The 19,349-nt window shown below is 30.6% G+C and overlaps 1 protein-coding gene across 1 annotated transcript in view; it reads left to right on the top strand.

The window, feature by feature from the left end:
• LOC140039241 (uncharacterized) overlaps positions 1–19,349 on the top strand; it is a 56,832-nt gene that overhangs the window by 9,618 nt on the left and 27,865 nt on the right. The window contains exons 11-18 of the mRNA XM_072084842.1: positions 178–215; positions 775–935; positions 1,116–1,237; positions 1,513–1,553; positions 1,680–1,762; positions 2,908–3,003; positions 8,527–8,634; positions 14,040–14,142. Of these exons, the coding sequence (XP_071940943.1) occupies positions 178–215; positions 775–935; positions 1,116–1,237; positions 1,513–1,553; positions 1,680–1,762; positions 2,908–3,003; positions 8,527–8,634; positions 14,040–14,142 (752 nt within the window). The remainder of the gene's footprint in view (positions 1–177; positions 216–774; positions 936–1,115; positions 1,238–1,512; positions 1,554–1,679; positions 1,763–2,907; positions 3,004–8,526; positions 8,635–14,039; positions 14,143–19,349) is intronic.

Here is a 19,349-nt window from a genome sequence, read left to right as displayed (position 1 = left end):
TGTATATATAAAAAAATGTATGCAATATATATATTGTCCCCCTTTTTAATGTTTTTGTTAAATATTCCATTTAATGTCACATACTAGTTATTTATTTTGACCAAAAGGCACATTAAATTTCCACAAATGAATAAAATTGGTACTAAATATTTTCAATGTTTACCTTTTTTTTTATAGAATTGCAAAGTTAAGGCAAATCATCAAGAAACTGAGAGGTATGTCATTGTTTAATTATCAATCTCTCTCTATACTATTACAGTGGATTTTATGTCTTATTTGAAATAATATCTTTCCAATTAGAGAACATAAAGACATTCTCCATGATATACGTAATCATTAATATGAATATACTTGAATGAATGAATACCTCTGTTAACAGATTACAAACATTTCCTAGAAATTGTTTTTTATTGGAAATGTTGAATATCATATTTGGAATCATAAATCTTTAATTAAAGACAATTTAAACAAGATTTGCCCAATACCAACATTGTCACATGATCCAAAAAATGGTTTATATCATAATTATTATTTTTATTTAAATAACAGGGTGGATCCAGCATCATAGATTAGTGATGGGGTGGGGGAGGTGTTGGGGTCTAACTATTTCATAAAGGATAAAAATTGTTGCAGAAAATAATCATTATTTTATTTTAAAATGACATGGCTGTTGAATTTTAGGAAGAGGGCTAACAGACTAAAGCCTGTTAATCCCCCGCCTAAATCCACACCAGAATACTCTTTATTTTTTTTTAAATAAAACTTATTTTATAGATGAAAATGGCAAGATGATAAAAAGACATTCAGAAACACTTTTGCTTTTACAAAAGCAACCAGAGTCTCAACCGGATTTGGAATCACTACGACAAGAGAACGATAGGTTAATTTCAGCATTATCAAAAGCTAATGATAATATTTGTATTTTAGATGAAAAAGTAAGTCCTATGTTTTCCTTTCTAAAACTCTGTCAACACTATCAAACTTTATGTGACATTCTTTACTGTAAAGTTGTGTAAATAAGATTGTTATTCTCAACCCACCTCCCTCTCCGTTTACATATGTACATAATTACATTCAAATGTGTTGTTTTCTGCCCACTCCTCCATTTGTTGTAGATTGATAAATGTAACGCAGAGTTTGTTAGTATGCAGGATGAGGCTCAGACGGCAGCCCACGCATTGCAACAGCAACTTCAGCATAAGCAACAGTTGGAAAGTCAACTTGACCAACAACAAATGTAAGTAGTTAAACTGTAATTATAGTATATTAGAATTATATTGTGTTTACATTATACTTAATTTACTTGTTTATATAAAATCTTTAAGCAAAGGTTATTAGCCCCTCATTCAGAAAAATATAAATTTCTTAAAGTCAATTTTGCTTAATCAAATTTACACAAATCACTTTCACTGTTTGTATTTGCCAATATCTTTTTCTTTGCTATTTGAACAATTTGTAATCTGTAAATATTATTATTGAAATTATATATTTTTTTAAAATTTATTATTTCAGTGAACTAAACAAACTCGAAGACAATTTGAAAGTAAAAGAAGGTAAAGCATTTATTACATATAATATATTATTGTACTTAGCATGTTAAATGTTTATAGGTAGCTATTTTTTTTAAATCTGAAATTTATTGTCAGTAATATCTTTGTCTTAAATAAATGTTAATTCAGAATGCATCGTGAAGTTGGAATCGGAAATAAATCAAATAGAAGCAGAAGTGCAGGAGAGCAAGAAGCAATATAATACATTGGAGGTAGGCCTACTGGTTTTATTATGTTTTTATCTATTGTACAATTAGGGCATTCATAGCCATTATCATAAAGCATTGCCTTAATTAATATCTATTTCATTGTACAGTCAACCCAATATCAGAAACAGAAAGGAAGATGTCTTTTGAGATCCCAAACCTGCAAATTTATGCTTTTTATCATTAAAAACACATTCGGAATAAAGAATTTAAGGAAAATCAGACATTAAGAATTTGTATAATAATATAATTGATGATAATCTACAATTGTTCATATCTTACCAGTCTATTTGTCTAGTGATGATCAATCCTCTAAAGCTCTGCCTACACTATCAAACTAGTTTGGCAAAAAAAAGTGTGATATGCCCAAATATGGTATTGATATGACATCATGTCCATATATGGGCACATCACATAAAGTTTGATAGTGTAGACAGAGGTTAAGACATTGCTCTAACTTTATGTCCTATTAGGAATAACATATGGTGGAGGCCTACTACAAACCTTTCTTTACTGTTGTAATAATAGATAATAACCTGTTATTATTTTCTTTTATTGTAATGTATCATTATTACTCAATTATTTATTTTAAAACAAAAAAGGAATAAAGATTATTTAAACGCAATTAGATTATCTGCATCCTAGACAGATCCTAGCAAATACTTTACTGTAGCATCTTAAAGTCACTAATAAAAAAAAAGAAGAAACTAATCATTTGGAAATGTTGCAACTGTCAGAATTAATCACTTACCAGCAATCTTGTTTTGATTTCTATAAATTACATTAGTGCAACCCACACTATTTTTGCTAGTAGAGTTCAAATTCAGGTATATGTACATTCATTTATTTATTCGACATCAAAAATCGATGCCCAAAAGCAACAAATATACCATAACATGTTATGTCTGGGGCCGCAGAAGAACTTAATTACATGTTATATAACACTTAAATAAATTCCAGTCATTTGATTGGACGATTGTGGATCACATGGCGTGCAATAGTACACACTATTCAACAGTCATTAAATAGTATTTTTTTTGTGTACAAAGTTTATGTATAAACATTTTGAAAACACAGTGAACATTCCATTCCCTTTCTGGAAGGCAAATAATATATTTTAATAAAAAGTTGTTTTTTCTTTGCTTTTTTAGAACTCACTGGCACTTACAATGACCGAGCATCACACAGACTTGAAAGGAATTATGAGTTTGGTGTCTTGTAGCGATTGCTCTAGTAATGAAAGTCAGGTAAAAACATATGTTTGACATTAATTTATAGATATGTCATCCTTTACATGACTGAGTATGTTATGTTGTATTTACCCATTTTGATATCCTGTGGAGAAGCATGTTGGTTGACTCACATAGTAGTATTACATCAAACTTGATCCTTATTTTTAATTTTCAACCACTTTGCAAAATCCACATTTTCTACAGTGGATTTTCCAGCTTGCTAGTGATATAGTAAGGATTGCGATACAACATCATAAAATGAAATAAAGTAAAAATGAAGTTAGTTTAGAATTTTGTTTCTGTAACTATAATAAACCAGAATGTTGGGGTTAGACTAAAACAACTTTAGATCATTTTCTCAAGGGTCACCCCTAAAATTCTATAACCAAAAAAAAATAAAAAATGATAAATTGAACTCATATAATATATATTAATATTGCATAAAATGTAGTTTCAATCCAAGGTAGGGAGGTAGTGCATAATACAAGCTCAACGACTGCCTTCTGTTTTATATGAACCTACTATTTAAGACTAAGAATGAATTCAAAACTATCTGCACTTCACCTTTTGATCTTTTTCTTTATTAGGCATCCATTATGTTACCATTTATTAGCTGTACTTTTTGGAGAAAAAAAAGTGTTAAATCGGTATACTGCCCTCTATTGTATGTGGATCAATCAAAAGGGTTGTACAAAAGTATACCAATTTCTTTTTAGTAGTCTTTCTAATAAATGTGTAAATTAAGTTATTAAGTTTATTAGTATCTCATTAGATGTACTGACTATTACACTCTGGTTATGAATGTTGTCAAAATAAATCTATTGTTTATCAGGGCCGATTCAGTAAATAGTCGGGCAAGGGTTGAGAACATGCCCTTGTTTTTAGAAGGTTGTTCAACTGGAAATATTGTATATTTGTATTTATTTCATATTCACACCTCCTTGTTGTATCTGCTGCACCTGTGTAAATCACTAGGATATACTTTAGTTATGTTGTATAGACATGCACTGATTTAATACCAATGCAATACAGTACTGATGAAAATTACTTTTTTATAAATGTTAATGAAAATTAACAAAAAATGAAAATTAGGAAATTACAAAAGTTATGTGGTGATAGCTAATTATTTAAAAATAATATTTTAAAACAAAACAAATATCTGTTACCCACTACTAGCAAGGTCAGTGTCCTTTGTACAGTAGTATTTTGTTTCCTTTGTGTTCACCCATGCATGCAAAAAAAGTCTAAAATTTCACCGAAAACCCTATTGGTAAATGGTACATTCCATTGAAAAAGTTCTTCCTGACTGATCAAGGGTTGAGTTGAAAACACATTCCATTCAAGTCTAGTAGTGTCAGAGACTCTTAACCTTGGCTTAAAGTTCTCTTTTTGGCCAATTTTGGACATTATTTAATTGCAAAGGATTTATAAATATAGGAAACTGTATTTCATGTAAGTTTTGGGTTTGTTTAGTTAATTGGTTTCTTATTGTTTGGTTGATGTGAAGAATTAAATTGATATGCATGTGTGTGGTGTTTTGAGGTATAATAATATTTTCATTTTTTTACAGTTTTATTAAGGTTTAGGAGAGCAGCTTAAAAAACCATAAGTTTATTTTTCTTTAAACTATGAGACGAGAGGAAGCATTCATTCAATTAGGTTATAATTACAGAAATAATTACGAAACCCAGCTCATCTCCTCTTTCATTACACTTGAAAATTAAAACAGTGGACCCCAGATGACCAAATATAGTTGACGAGCCAATTCCTGTATCTTTTATATTTTTTTAACATATTTTTGTGATACATTTCCATTTTTTTTTTAAAATGGTGCAGACTTTTGCTTTCAATTGATGAGAAAAAAGAGGCTACAAACCTTGTGTACACAGTTTTTCTTTCTTTTTATTACCTTACTATTTTCATCACAGGTTTTCTGATTTTGATAATCAAATAGAGAATATAGATGCATAGTAAACCTCTTCTAATTTGTAGACAAGTTGCCTTTGTTTGTATAAAATGATGATGTGATCATACAGATGCACATAATTATTGCCTAACTGTTGATACACAGATTATCTTCAGGCCTGCTAATTTATGTTTTCGTATGCCGCATACCACTATATAGGAAAGTGTTAGCATAAACCACCTACTACTACAACATTCATCTGGCATTCAATAGGAATGCTTTATACATAGCAACAAGTTACCATACACATGATTTTGACCTTCAGCAAACCACCAACTAAATTGGTTTCTGTAACCATACCACAGCTGGTAACCCCTGGTAAAGAGTTTCCAACATGATCTTGGTGATATCCTAACCATTGGCACTTCATGAATAATAATGATTTGAAACAAAATTTTTTTTTTCTATATAATGTTATAATGGTAATTATCAAATATTTAAATGTAGTTTAAAATCATCCCTGGACCATCTGGTCATTTTGATACCCCATTTGTATAGATGTGTGAAATAACAAACATTTGTAGCAAACAAAAACGCTATTTTAATATATTGTAGATAGATAGATAGATAGATATAGGCCTATATATAAGTAAAGCAACAAATAAGTATAAACTTCAATACTACTGTAAACTTCTTTAAGGGCCTTTTTGTCCCACATTGCAATGTAACAGAAATTTTCAATTTTCAAAAATTAAAATTAATACCTGAAGGGATTAATATTAATATGATGGTTTTAGCCCATGAGATTAATGTATTTAGCCTGTCTGCACCTTAAGCTCAGCTATGAGTATATTTGTTATGTTAAGCCCGAGATCTGAAAGCCAGATACAAGAAAATGTCTGCCTACCCAATTACTATAGTAATAATATGTTTCCACATTATGTATTTGCCAATAACTTTTGAAAACAAGATTTCATAGTGCTATGATAATATTGACCTAATTCTAACCCTGCTGGCTCACAGCATGAACCATGACTTAGAGGAATTCCAAACCTGAAACCATAGTTTACAGTAAAGATCTGGTCTTACAGGTTGTTGTATAATGTGGAAAATAACAAGAATCTGTTGTCAAACCAAATTAAAAGTATTTCTAAGTCTGCCTACTTTTACTACATTATGATTCATGCTTATGTGGTTATGACAGGGGGAGGCTGTATTCAATCCGTAGTTGCTTTAGTGGTATGGGTTCGTGGCCAACTCTCACCATGGTTCCTGCGGTGGAAAAAGTCAGCTCAGATAGGAAACTTAAAATTGTAGATCCGGTGTAAATCATAATATTCCTGTCATGTATAGAATATCGGCGCCTGTATAAATGTTGGCAAGGACATAACATAGGAGAGAGAAGAATGTACTGAAAATGTTTTAACATTTAGAGTGGATATTTGTACTATATAAACTTGAATATTATTATATTGTTACTTCTTTCTTATCTCACACAAGACAATATTCTATTTTGTATTGTTTGTCAATATCTATAATATTTGGAAACTAATTAGTTTGAATTGGCACTTGGTATACATTCATTTATGGTCTTGTTATGTTACTTTCATATTGATATTTGATTTATTCAGGAATAATTAACGATTAACAAATCATGTTTGTTCACAACCACTTTTAAAAGAGGAAGTCCAGTTCATTCTGATGATGTGTTCAGTAATAAATACCCATGGGTGACAGGCATATTATACAAGCCATGAAGTAAACGAAAAATCAACAGCTACATTTTGAAATAGAAACCATGGTATCTGGCACTTTAAAACAGGATGTATGTGTGTACACATCTCAATCATGCTTTTTGAAAGTTTGCACAACATTTTAAAGTACAGTGCATTATAGTATGATATTGAAGATGAGTGTAGTATGCATTAAAAATAACACTTAGGAGTTCCACTGTTAATTAGTTAATCAAATCTTCAACTCTCAATGATATGTTTGGAAGTAGGATCATGAGCCTTTTATAGGTCCATGATTGGATAAATAAAATTGTTGAATACAACAAAAGAATTTAATAACAGGAAACAATCAGAAATAGCCTACATTTTACACCCTTGGTAATGGCAATACAATGGCCTTGATATTCTTTTAGCACTTAGTACTTGCTGGTAAACTGTTTTGTAACTGCAAGGATTTAATGATGATGCTAATTATCATTTTCTTTTTCATGCATTTTATAGGTACAATAGGTTTTACTGTATATATCTGCAGCTTTGTGTCATAGCAGGTGTTACCTATATATCAAACAAATTCAAGGAAATGTATAATGTATGACAATGGGTAATATGTGCTGATCTGGGAATGTTGGGAACGAGGGAAAACATGGGTCTCGATTCCCCCATCCCAATTAAGTGTTCCTTTTTTCACATTTCAAAATTAACAATGGAGGAAGAATTTCTCTGTCTACACTATCAAACTAGTTTGACAAATATGGTAGTGATATGCTCAGATATGATATTGATATGACATAATCCTGTCCATATATGGGCACATCACATTTTTAACACATAAAGTTTGATAGTGTAGACAATGCTTTAATGCTGCACCTTATACCCACAATTTGTAATTGTGATACAGTATATAGATTGTGTGTGGCAAGAAGGTCCTTATGTTTAGTGTAAGGTTTCATTTGTATTACTTGCTGGTATGTTACAACTTATTAACCTACCCCCTATATAAAACTAAATATTGTAAAGAAACAATATAGGTTGATAGTTATTCCATGAGCCTTCTCCTGTCTTTGTTTTAAGGTCCAAATATATTATTCTACCTTTAAAATGTTGTTCCTAAAATACATTTTGAATTATTTAAATTTTTTACAAAGTTAAATACAGCAGTGAATCTAAAATTGGTTTAAAGTCTATTGTTGTGTTTAAATGTAGCAGCTGACTGAAACAGGTGACAATGCAGCCATCCTGTTGATATATAAACATTTTTTCTTTTAATAAAGTTCATGGCTTTGGGTCATATTGTATAAATTACTGTAAGATTCTATGTCTAAAAAGTACATGCAACATTGAACTGAAGCAGAAAAAGATAATATTTTATTTGGAAAGAAGAACCGCTAAATTATATGTTGGGTCATCCTCAAAAGAATTTACTCCCCCTACCCGTTCAATCTGTTGCCAGAATATTTACAGTTTTTTTTGTTTTTTTTTTTATGTGTACAGAAAAAAAAATGTCCAGTACAAACGCCATCTTTTTCTGTACTTGTCTGTCACGCATAGCTCCGTAGACAATGTAAATATACAAACAACAGGTTATGGGCTTGATATTCAGAATTTCTATAACAGAAGGAGTGTGTTCACAATAATCTTTTGGAAAACAAAGAGTGTCTTATACTTTAAAATGAGCTACAAAGACGCTATTTTCATTTTCAAATTTTCGTAGTAATATTATTTTCAACACTATTTGTTTAAAGATAAAAATAATTTTTTTTTTAACTTTCATTTTTACATGTATGTAGTACACAAAAGATTTTACACATCTTTAAAAGTACAGTTGTTTTTGTTGTGAGAAAGAAGGGTAGATTCATAATAACTAAAACTGCCGATCACTTATTATGTTATTTCCTACAGGAGTTTGTTGACCAACTACAGGGACAGTCTGTTAAGGATAAGGTGGGAAGACAACTATCAGAATTACAAACACAGCTAGCAAAACAAAAATCTGAGATTGCCTCATTGGTAAGTTTATGATTATAAAGTCATTTTACATTTTGAATAAGCAAATTCATATTTGAAATTGTAATCATATTGGTTATTATCACTGATATGTAGCTGCACAATTAGTAAATAATTGTAGAAAGGGTGCTGTCGGATTTGTATGTAGATTTCTCAGGGTGTCACGAAACCTAAGACCACGAAAGCTAAGACCTAAGATCACGAAAGCTAAGACCCAAGACCTAAGATTACAAATTCTAAGATATACTACAGCTTAAAAACAATACTTGTTTATCCATACATAATTTTAAACACAGTAGGTTCCATTTATTACCATAAATATAATTTAATACTACCGAAAAACATAGATAAACTCGCATTATTTTCGCCCGTTGAGTAAATGTATATTTTTTCTTTACAACAAACAAACTTGACGGGTTGTTTGTTGGTATATATTTACTCCAATGTGTTGGTTCAGAGGATGTTTTTCTTACGCACCTGCCTTTCTTGTATTTTGACTCCAAATTTGTTGACTAACTTTATCCTGAATACCACATTTTAAAATTAGAAGAAAACACATAATAACAAATAAATAAATCCTTTAAATTGATGATTTTACAGGCGTGTTTCTTTGTATACTGTAATGTAACTCCTTGAGCTCCCCGCTCAATGTTTTTGTTTCTATGGAGCGCCAAAAGAGCAACAATAATAGTATAAAAACAGAAAGAAAACGAAACAAAAAAACTTGATTGATTTTTAAGTTAAAATTTATTTGCCAGTATTTATTTCTTCGTACTTGCATGATTATACTATTATCATTACAATTTTAATTTTACATTGTTTATGTAGATGGACTCCGCAGAGTTTTCAGCCCTCTATATAATTTTTGCTCTTTTGACGTTCCATAGAAACAAAAACATTGAACATGCCGGGTAGGCCTACTAGTGTACTATACTGTCTGTAGGCTATTCATTTTGTGTGCGAGAAAAACGTCTGTAAAATCATCAATTTAAAAATGTATTTGTTACTTTTTATGTGATTCTTTTTCATGAAAGTGCCAATTCTAAGGTGTGGTATTCAGAATAAATGTTGGGAGTTAAAATACAAGGCAGGTGCGAAAGATAAATATTTGTAATCTTAGGTCTTGGGTCTTAGCTTTCGTGATCTTAGGTCTTAGGGGGTCTTAGCTTTCGTGGTCTTAGGTTTCGTGACACCCAGATTTCTCATGATGACTGGCCGAGCGGTATGACGGAGCACTGTAATCAATAGCCATAAAATAGGCACAGGTTCAAGAGTCTCTTTGATCTCCTCGAGTCCTTAGTGGTAACATGCCTGTTCTCAGATAAGAACTTAAAAATGGAGGTCCAGTGTACACATCCATGGCTTGTGTGCACTTTTGCACCCAGTGCATCTTTTGGAAGATTAGCACTCTTTCTTTCTGCCCTGTCTTTGCATACAGCGAATTGAGATGTCATGTAAACAAAGGGGTGAATTAGTTATGATGATTTTTTATAAATGTGACCCTCCCATAGAGTTATCCGTTGTCTGCAGGAGAACAACATTCAACAGAAATGCAGTCTGGTTTCTTTATGAATGTCCATTGTCTACAGTATCTATTTTAAAATAAATGGTTATTTGGCATCAGACAGCAGAAAAACACCATTATATTTTGTGTCTCCTTCTTTCCAGTTTATTGTTTTCATATATCCTGGTATTGGTATTAACAAATACTGGACTACTTAAAACATTTTTGTTTGCTGAAATTAACATAAAAATACAATAACTATCGCTACATAAGTTTAATTTCCCATGGTAATGCTGATATCAATAGTGATAATTAATCCATTAAGCTATATGAGTTTGATAAGATCATCTGTCTAGATTAAAAGGGATCAATATTTAAAAGTAGATGCTTATTAGATAGCAGTAAGATTGTCTACTTACTTTCTGTGATATTTTACTTTTGCAGGTAATAATTTATATGTTGGTAATTGGTTCAGAATCTGTTTCTTTGTCCTCTACATTGTAGCATTAAGTACAGTAATATACCCATGCTTAGTACACATTTTCCATTTCCTTATTGCTGTTGGCTTTTATAGTACTGTTTATTTTAATACAAAATGGCTTTCTGAATGTTAATTCAACTATAAATAACGCAGTTTGAATACACTGATTAAGTATAGCATTATACATTATAATGTTTGTGTAAAGTCCATTCGAACCAGGAATCAAACATTACTACGTTAATAAGATTACTCCCCTTTCCTTCACTTTGATAAGTTGTAATACTGTAGTCGATTCCACGGTGATTAAGAATAATAAAAAGTTTATCGGCTAAGAAATCGCAGCGACTGTGAAGATTTCGATATCAGTTACTTATCAACGAGTTTTCAATCAACAAGTAACATTTATTTCTCTTCTTGTCTTTCATAGAAAATAAAAATTAACAGTAAATATGATTAAAATAAGAGGGGCAACATTCCTAAAAAGCAAAGCTGGTATAAGGTAGCCCATAGAAACTGAAAAAAAAACAGGACAACACGGGAACCGGAAACAGGACAAAAACAGTAATGAAGACTTTTAGTTTCAGGGTACCGAAAGGACTAAATATCAAAACTACAATGAGTGAAAGGATAATTAAACATAACTAGATAAGAGGTGCCGTTTCAATTTAAAAGAAAAACTCTTCTTAGACCAAGCACTTTTTATATTAACTGGTACGTTATCCCAGAGTTTAGGACCAGTGAACTTAATGCTATGTTTAAAAGAAGTAGTTTAAAAAAAAGGAATACGTATTTGATTTGCGCTCCGAGTTTTGTGGTTATGAAAATTAAAATTGAAACTAAATAAATCATCAAAGTGTGATGGCAGGATCGAGTTTAGCCATGAATAGAGGAAAACACTTTGTTGAAGATGGTTAATATCCTGAATTTTAAAGACCAAATGAAGAAAATAAAGGATTGGAATGGGATAAAGGAGGAGCATTTGCTATGTATCTCACGGTTTTCTTTTGTATCAATAACAGTTTGTTTAAGTAGGACGGGTATGTATTACCCCAAATAATATTACAATAAGTGAGGTAAGGGAGGATTAGTGAACAGTAAAGAATCCGGAGTATGTTTTGAGGGATGAAAGATGATAATCTATATATGATACCAGAACTTTTGGATATTTTGTTTTCGACTTGAGTAATCTGATGTTTCCAATTTAGCTTGCTGTCCAGATAAACACCAAGAAATTTAGTTTTCTCAACAATAGGTATTAATTGATCTTTAATTTTTAGTTTGAAAGTACTAGTATTTAGTGGTATTTGTGAATTTTTTAACACCATACAACAGCACTTCTTTAGATTAACAGAAAGTTTGTTTGCAGAAAAGTATGTTCAAATTTTGGGTAGATATTCGGTTGATATTTTAAAAAGGGAATCTATATTTTTATCAGTGTAAATTAGGGTTGTGTCATCAGCATACAACAGAAAAGAAAACATATTTAAGGCATTATGGATATCATGAGACGGTCGATAAGTAATTCCCAAGCAAACGTGCATTGCGAATGCGTATCACAATTTCAATGTGTCTTGGAGATTGTCTTTTGTGAATTGTAAAAAAAAAAGTTGATGAAATGTAAACAGTAGTTCTAATGTTTATTAACATTGTATTCATTCTCAGAGTTGACAACAAAGGCAATCCAAAATCAGAAATTCTGAACAAACTTTCTTTAATATATCTCATGATTTTTATCAGATATCTTAATATTTAATATGTAGGAGTAGTACAATAACAAAAAAAATAGGAAGGTAGTCTACAAATTGATTGACACATATGGGAATAAATATTCTCACATGTCAGAGTAGAAAACCCGTGGGTAGAACCACATAAGAATCACTTTTACGCCACTCACCATCCCCTAACTCTACAGAGAAAAGATTCTGTAAACTTTGTTATTCTTCTATACAGTATCCTGTTAATGTTTAGGTCACTTTGGTCGGTCAGTGGTCGGTCGTAAACACTAACTCCAATTTGCACACACGACTGCAGCCATGTATATGGCCTTGTTGTTAATTATGTACTGTTTATTCTATGTATATGAGATGAAGTCTGAAATGAAGAGAAATGAACATTAAAAAGGTGAGAGTGGTGTCTGCATATAAGTTCAAATATTTAGAGGCTAGTTTGTATATTTGCCTTTCTTTAAAACATACAGTTTGAAAAGACACCAGAAATTTTTAATAAATCTTGTCTAGTATATGCCACTGATCAAGAGGCCTCCAAATAAATATTGGAACTACTAAATTGGAATAACTTTCTTTATATACTGTGGGATAAGCAAGGGATACCTAATTAAAAGAATTGAAATACCAATTTGTATCAGTAGCCTAAAGTAATTACTCTTGCTCGTCGTGTTTACACCCTAAATGTCAATTAAAAAAACAATTTGTTTGCAATTAATGCTAAGTAATTTTAAATAGTGCTCGCAATCTTTTTGTGCTCTTTCTCATAAATGTTTAAAATAGACATGAATTGTGTTGTGTTGCTAATATAAGATTTTACAATATACAAACCAACCTTGGGTTTTAATGCCTTTGATATGACGTAGGTAATTAAAACATTCTTAACTCTTACTTTTCACTTTTCAATGAACTAAGGTGGCAAGATATTCTAATATAAAGTGTCTTCCATTAAAAGGTCAGTTGTACACTTGGTCTCCCAATTGAATGCCAACTTGTAACCAATAATAATACTAGTTCTTTTGTGGCAACATTGTGTGGGCAGCGGTGTAGGAGCCATTTGATTGATGCCTTTTGAATTCAAAGTATCTTTATGTTCAGTGGGGTTACTATAAATAAAGTAACCTATTATTGTGTACTTTTGTTTATGTTTGAGCACCCTAGGGCTTCCCAGGACCAATAATACCTAAAGTTGTTTTTTGACAAACTTTGTAATTTTAAAGTGTAACAGTTTCAAAGTAAAATTGAACTGTATTTCATACAATCATCTCCAGCAAATTTACATGCCAATTTTAGGATGGATAAACTTTATTATGCTTATAAACTAAGTCTGAGGCTTTAAGTGTGGAGTATTTTACCAGTTGTGTGTTACAACCCAGGCACTAGGTCAAGATTGAACCCTGGTCGGGATTGAACCTCGGACCTTAGGGTTGGAAGGCAAGCACCATAGAGAGTATTTGATTTCAGACAACCAATCTCCTTGGAACCAGTTAGGTTGTGTTAATTGATTGTGTGCATGCACGGTACCTGGGACACTCACTTTATTCCTCGGCACAGTTTTTGGTGGTTTCTAGGTCCAGACAACGACCTCTGAAATGTCAATGTTTAGGTTTTAAATTGTAAGCAAATTGAAAAAAAGCTCTCTCCCATACCACCAAGCTACACTACAATTTCCTACATTATTTTTTAAATTTTATTTTAGGAAGCCTTGAATTTCAATCAGTTTCAATTCCAGCAAAATGTTGCTGACCTAGTTGATACAGAAACCGCACTTCAGAACCAACAGTCTCCATCTAGTTTAGTTGGTAAGTATACTGTGGTAGTTGTGGTAGGCAAGTTGCTAGAACACTTGACTGTCTTACAAAAAGACCTGTGTCAATCCCTAATAAGAACCTGGTTGAATACTAGGTAAGATCAGGTATATAAACTATACCAAACTGGCGAGTAAATCATGTTTTACTTTTTAAACCTCGCAACGTCTGGTTGAAAAGGCTACTCGGACCAATAATTTCTATTAGCCTAGGGGTTATTGCGATTTGAACGTTTCTGATTGGCTGTAGCCATGGACTATATTGATTAACACTGTTCTGATTGGTTGTAGCTTTGAATACATCTTCTCGGAACTCGTCCTTAATACAATAGCAATTTAGCACAGTGTTTTACTATATAACCAGATAAATAATAGGAAACATTTAATAATTTGATAAATGACATTTAAATAGCAATTTAGGTAAATGTCTTTTGAAATGAAATTAAATAAATTATAACCAATTTGGTTAGAGTAAAACACAATGATAAAGAATAGGAAACATTTAATAATATGATAAATTACATTTACATAGCAATTTAGCACTGTGTTTTACTATAACCAATTTGGTTAGAGTAAAACACAATGATAAAGAATAAGAAACATTTAATAACATGATAAATGACATTTAGCAATTTAGCACTGTGTTTTACTATAACCAATTTGGTTAGAGTAAAGCACAATGATAAAGAATAGGAAACATTTAATAACATGATAAATGACATTCACATAGCAATTTAGCACTGTGTTTTACTATAACCAATCAGATTAGAGTAAAACACAATGATAAAGAATAGGAAACATTTAATAATATGATATATAACATTTACATAGCAATTTAGCACTGTGTTTTACTATAACCAATTTGATTAGAGTAAAACACAACGATAAAGAATAGGAAACATTTAATAACATGATAAATTACATTTACATAGCAATTTATCACTGTGTTTTACTATAACCAATTTGGTTAGAGTAAAACACAATGATAAAGAATAGGAAACATTTAATAATATGATAAATTACATTTACATAGCAATTTATCACTGTGTTTTACTCTAACCAATTTGGTTAGAGTAAAACACAATGATAAAGAATAAGAAACATTTAATAACATGATAAATGACATTTACATAGCAATTTAGCACGGTGTTTTACTATAACCAATTTGGTTAGAGTAAAGCACAATGATAAAGAATAGGAAACATTTAATAACATGATAAATGACATTCACATAGCAATTTAGCACTGTGTTTTACTATAACCAATCAGATTAGAGTAAAACACAATGATAAAGAATAGGAAACATTTAATAATATGATATATAACATTTACATAGCAATTTAGCACTGTGTTTTACTATAACCAATTTGATTAGAGTAAAACTCAACGATAAAGAATAGGAAACATTTAATAACATGATAAATTACAGTTACATAGCAATTTATCACTGTGTTTTACTATAACCAATTTGGTTAGAGTAAAACACAATGATAAAGAATAGGAAACATTTAATAATATGATAAATTACATTTACATAGCAATTTATCACTGTGTTTTACTATAACCAATTTGGTTAGAGTAAAACACAATGATAAAGAATAGGAATTTAATAATATGATATATAACATTTACATAGCAATTTAGCACTGTGTTTTACTATAACCAATTTGGTTATGGTAAAGCACAATGATAAAGAATAGGAAACATTTAAAAATATGATAAATGACATTCACATAGCAATTTAGCACTGTGTTTTACTATACCAATTTGATTAGAGTAAAACACAATGATAAAGAATATGAAACATTTAATAATATGATAAATTGCTAGCACTGTGTTTTACTATAACAATTTAGTTTTGGATAAAGAATATGAATTTAAAGAATGGATATAATATGATATGATACAATATGATTTTCTCCCAATTAGTAAGACATTTTGGAATACTGCGTGCGTAGTGCACCTCACAAGATCATGTTCGCTATTTAAAACTCACATTTTAAAACCGTAAACGCATAAATTTGCGGACATACTCGTAAAACACACTTCCAGAGATTTAATAATTTTAACAGTACTACAAAATCCATAATATAAAGTAGTATAGATTTGTACAAAAAGAGCAGAACAATTAAATTAACTGTCATTACATCTACTGAACTTTCTCATTACATCTACTGAAAAATTCATCGCGATGAATTTATTTATAATACACCAATCAGATCACACGCAATTAGTGTGGAATGCCAGTTTAGGCGATGATAAAATCGCGTCGATGATGCAATGAAAATTGCGTCGATGTGATGAAAATTGCGTCGATGAATATAGTATTGATATAATGATGTGATGAACATTGCGTCGATGAAATTGCGTCGATGTAATGAAAATTGCGTTAATGTGATGAAAATTGCGTCGATGAAAATTGCGTCGATGAAAACTGCATCGATGAAAACTGCATCGATGAAAAAAAAAATAATTTTCATCGATGCAGTTTTCATCGATGAAAATTGCGATCTCCCTGCCGGTATGATTTGAATATGATGTCATGGATGCTGGACCTCTGGATTTTATGTACTGAACTGGTGGATTAACGGAAGCAATTAGAAGATATAATGTGTCCGAAAGGACAATAATGGATCCATTGCTAAAATGTGTTGACAATAAATCACTAAAATGTTAATCAGTGCATATATTTCAACCTTGTTTTAGTGCGCGATCACTGTGCGCTTGTCTATAACGCGCGCTAGCGCAAGCGGTAAACATGTTTATCATATCAAAATATTCAGAAACCGTCAATTTTTAGCAACATAATAACATTATTAACATCATTATTAACATCATCATTTACTTTACTAGTAGTCATTTCATCATTGATTGAATTAAAACCATTTGGAATTTTCATAATCAATTAAATTCATCACATCAATTTTCATCGATGAAGTTTTCATCGACGCAATTTTCATCGATGCAGTTTTCATCGACGCAATTTTCATCGACGCAATTTTAATCGATGCAATTTTCATCGACGCAATGTAAATTGCGTCGACGCAATCTACATTGCATCGACGCAATCTACATTGCGTCGATGCAATTTTCATCGACGCAATTTCATCATCGACGCAATTTTTATCATCGCCAAAAACTTGTGTAAAACGGCGTTCCATAAGTGACGAATCGCATATTCGCCGTTTATTGTTGAGGCGCGTAAACAGTGTGCGCAATGCACGTTTTCTTCCGGCCCATGACGAGACGAATCGATATTCGACTCTTCGTGTGACGAATAATCGCCAAATTATAATTAATATAATTAATTAATGAAATAAGTTACGCAGTTGATGTTTGCATCAATTGTTCTTTAGAATAAATACTTTCAAAATACAAAACAAAAAATGTGTGGTGAGTGACGATATGTTCAATCATGGACCTATAAATTACTAATTTATAGGTCCATGATTCAATATCTGTAGCTTCAATTCAAACATAATGTAACAGAAAATTCGAAGCGTAAAAAACGTTCGTTTACACAACACTTTTTTTATACTTTATTATTGATTATTATATTATACAGGAATACTATTTATTTCCTCATTTCTACCCAAGAATAAACAATTTTTGGATACAAAACTTTATGTGAATTACATTACCAAAATATTAAAATGAGGATAAAAAAACATCGCGTAAAATACTCGTACTCAAAAGCTTCTGAAATTTGTAGATATATGTCATGAAAAAGAAATTTAACATTCCCAATAATTTTTTTTGGCAAAAATGTAATATATGAAACATACAATTTACATAGTTTATCATTGTTTTTTATTAGAACCAATATGGTTACACAGTTAAACATAGTGATAAAGAATAGATACTTGTTAGGTTACTACCCTACCCTCTAGTTTGAAGCGACATTATAAATTCATCGAGATAAAAAACGTATCGTATTCAGAAACGTTCGACATTTTGTATAGATATGTTCAATAAGACAAAACAAATTATAAATTTCAAGACAAATCGATGATTTCCATTATTTGCATTTCAAAAAATTCACACTTATGAAAGACCATACATTTTCAACATTTCCTTTTTTCTGTGTACCGAGTTTAGAAACTTTTTAAATACCAGACGTATTTTTTTGTGATGCTTTTTCATTTGAATTGTAGTATAAAATGTCATTGAAACGAGATAAAAATCATACAAGACATGTTATAATAGGTTGCTCTATATACATAACAAAATTAGTTCTTTTTTTTGGTAAAAATCGCCAATGAAGTAGAAAGTTATTTCAGATGTAGTGTGCATTTATACGTCATTAATAGTAGGCCTAAAATATAATATTAAATATTATAAAGAATATCAAACATTTTATGTTATGAAAAATAAAATTGACATATAAGTTTATCATTGTGTTTTACTATAACCATTTTGGTTAAAAGTTAAACACAGTGAGTGATAAAGAATAGAACTGTTTTAGTTTATTTAACCCTAACCCTAGTTTGAAGCGATCACATATTTAATATTCATCGCTAAAAATACGTATCGTCTTGAAAAACGTTTGATATTTGGTAGATATGTTCAATATAGGTTCTTACATCTATAATGCAAAAGAAATATCCTAATAGTTTTATTTTGATTTCTGAGAATCATCAATGAAGTAAAAATGTGTTGGAAATGTATTGTCTTTCATAAGTGTAAATGTTTAGAAATGCAAATTATTAAAATCACGAATTTGTCTTGAAACTTTGATTTTTTGTTTGTTTTATAGACGTAAGAACCTATTGAACATATTTACCAAATTTCAAATATTTCTGAATACGATACGTATTTTTTCGCGATGAATTAAGTATGTGATCGCTTCAAACTATACTAGGGTTAGAGTTATATAACCTAAAACAGTGTCTATTCTTTATCATTGTGTTTAACTGTGTAACCAAATTGGTTCTGTAAAACAAGATGATAAACTATGTAACTTGTATTTATTATTATTACATTATATGTATCCTATAATGTAATATGAAAAATAAAATGTACATAGTTTATCATTGTGTTGTACTAAAACCAATTTGATTAAAAGTTAAACACAGTGTTAAAGAATGAACTGTTAGGTTATTTAACCCTAACCCTAGTTTGAAGCGATCACATACTTAATTCATCGATAAAAATACGTATCGTCTTAAAAAACGTTTGAAATTTGGTACATGTTCAATATAG

This window comes from Antedon mediterranea, chromosome 2 (assembly GCF_964355755.1).
Source record: "Antedon mediterranea chromosome 2, ecAntMedi1.1, whole genome shotgun sequence".
Classification (NCBI taxonomy): domain Eukaryota; kingdom Metazoa; phylum Echinodermata; class Crinoidea; order Comatulida; family Antedonidae; genus Antedon; species Antedon mediterranea.
Note: the sequence above shows the minus strand (reverse complement) of the source record. Positions and strands in the feature narration are given on the sequence as shown.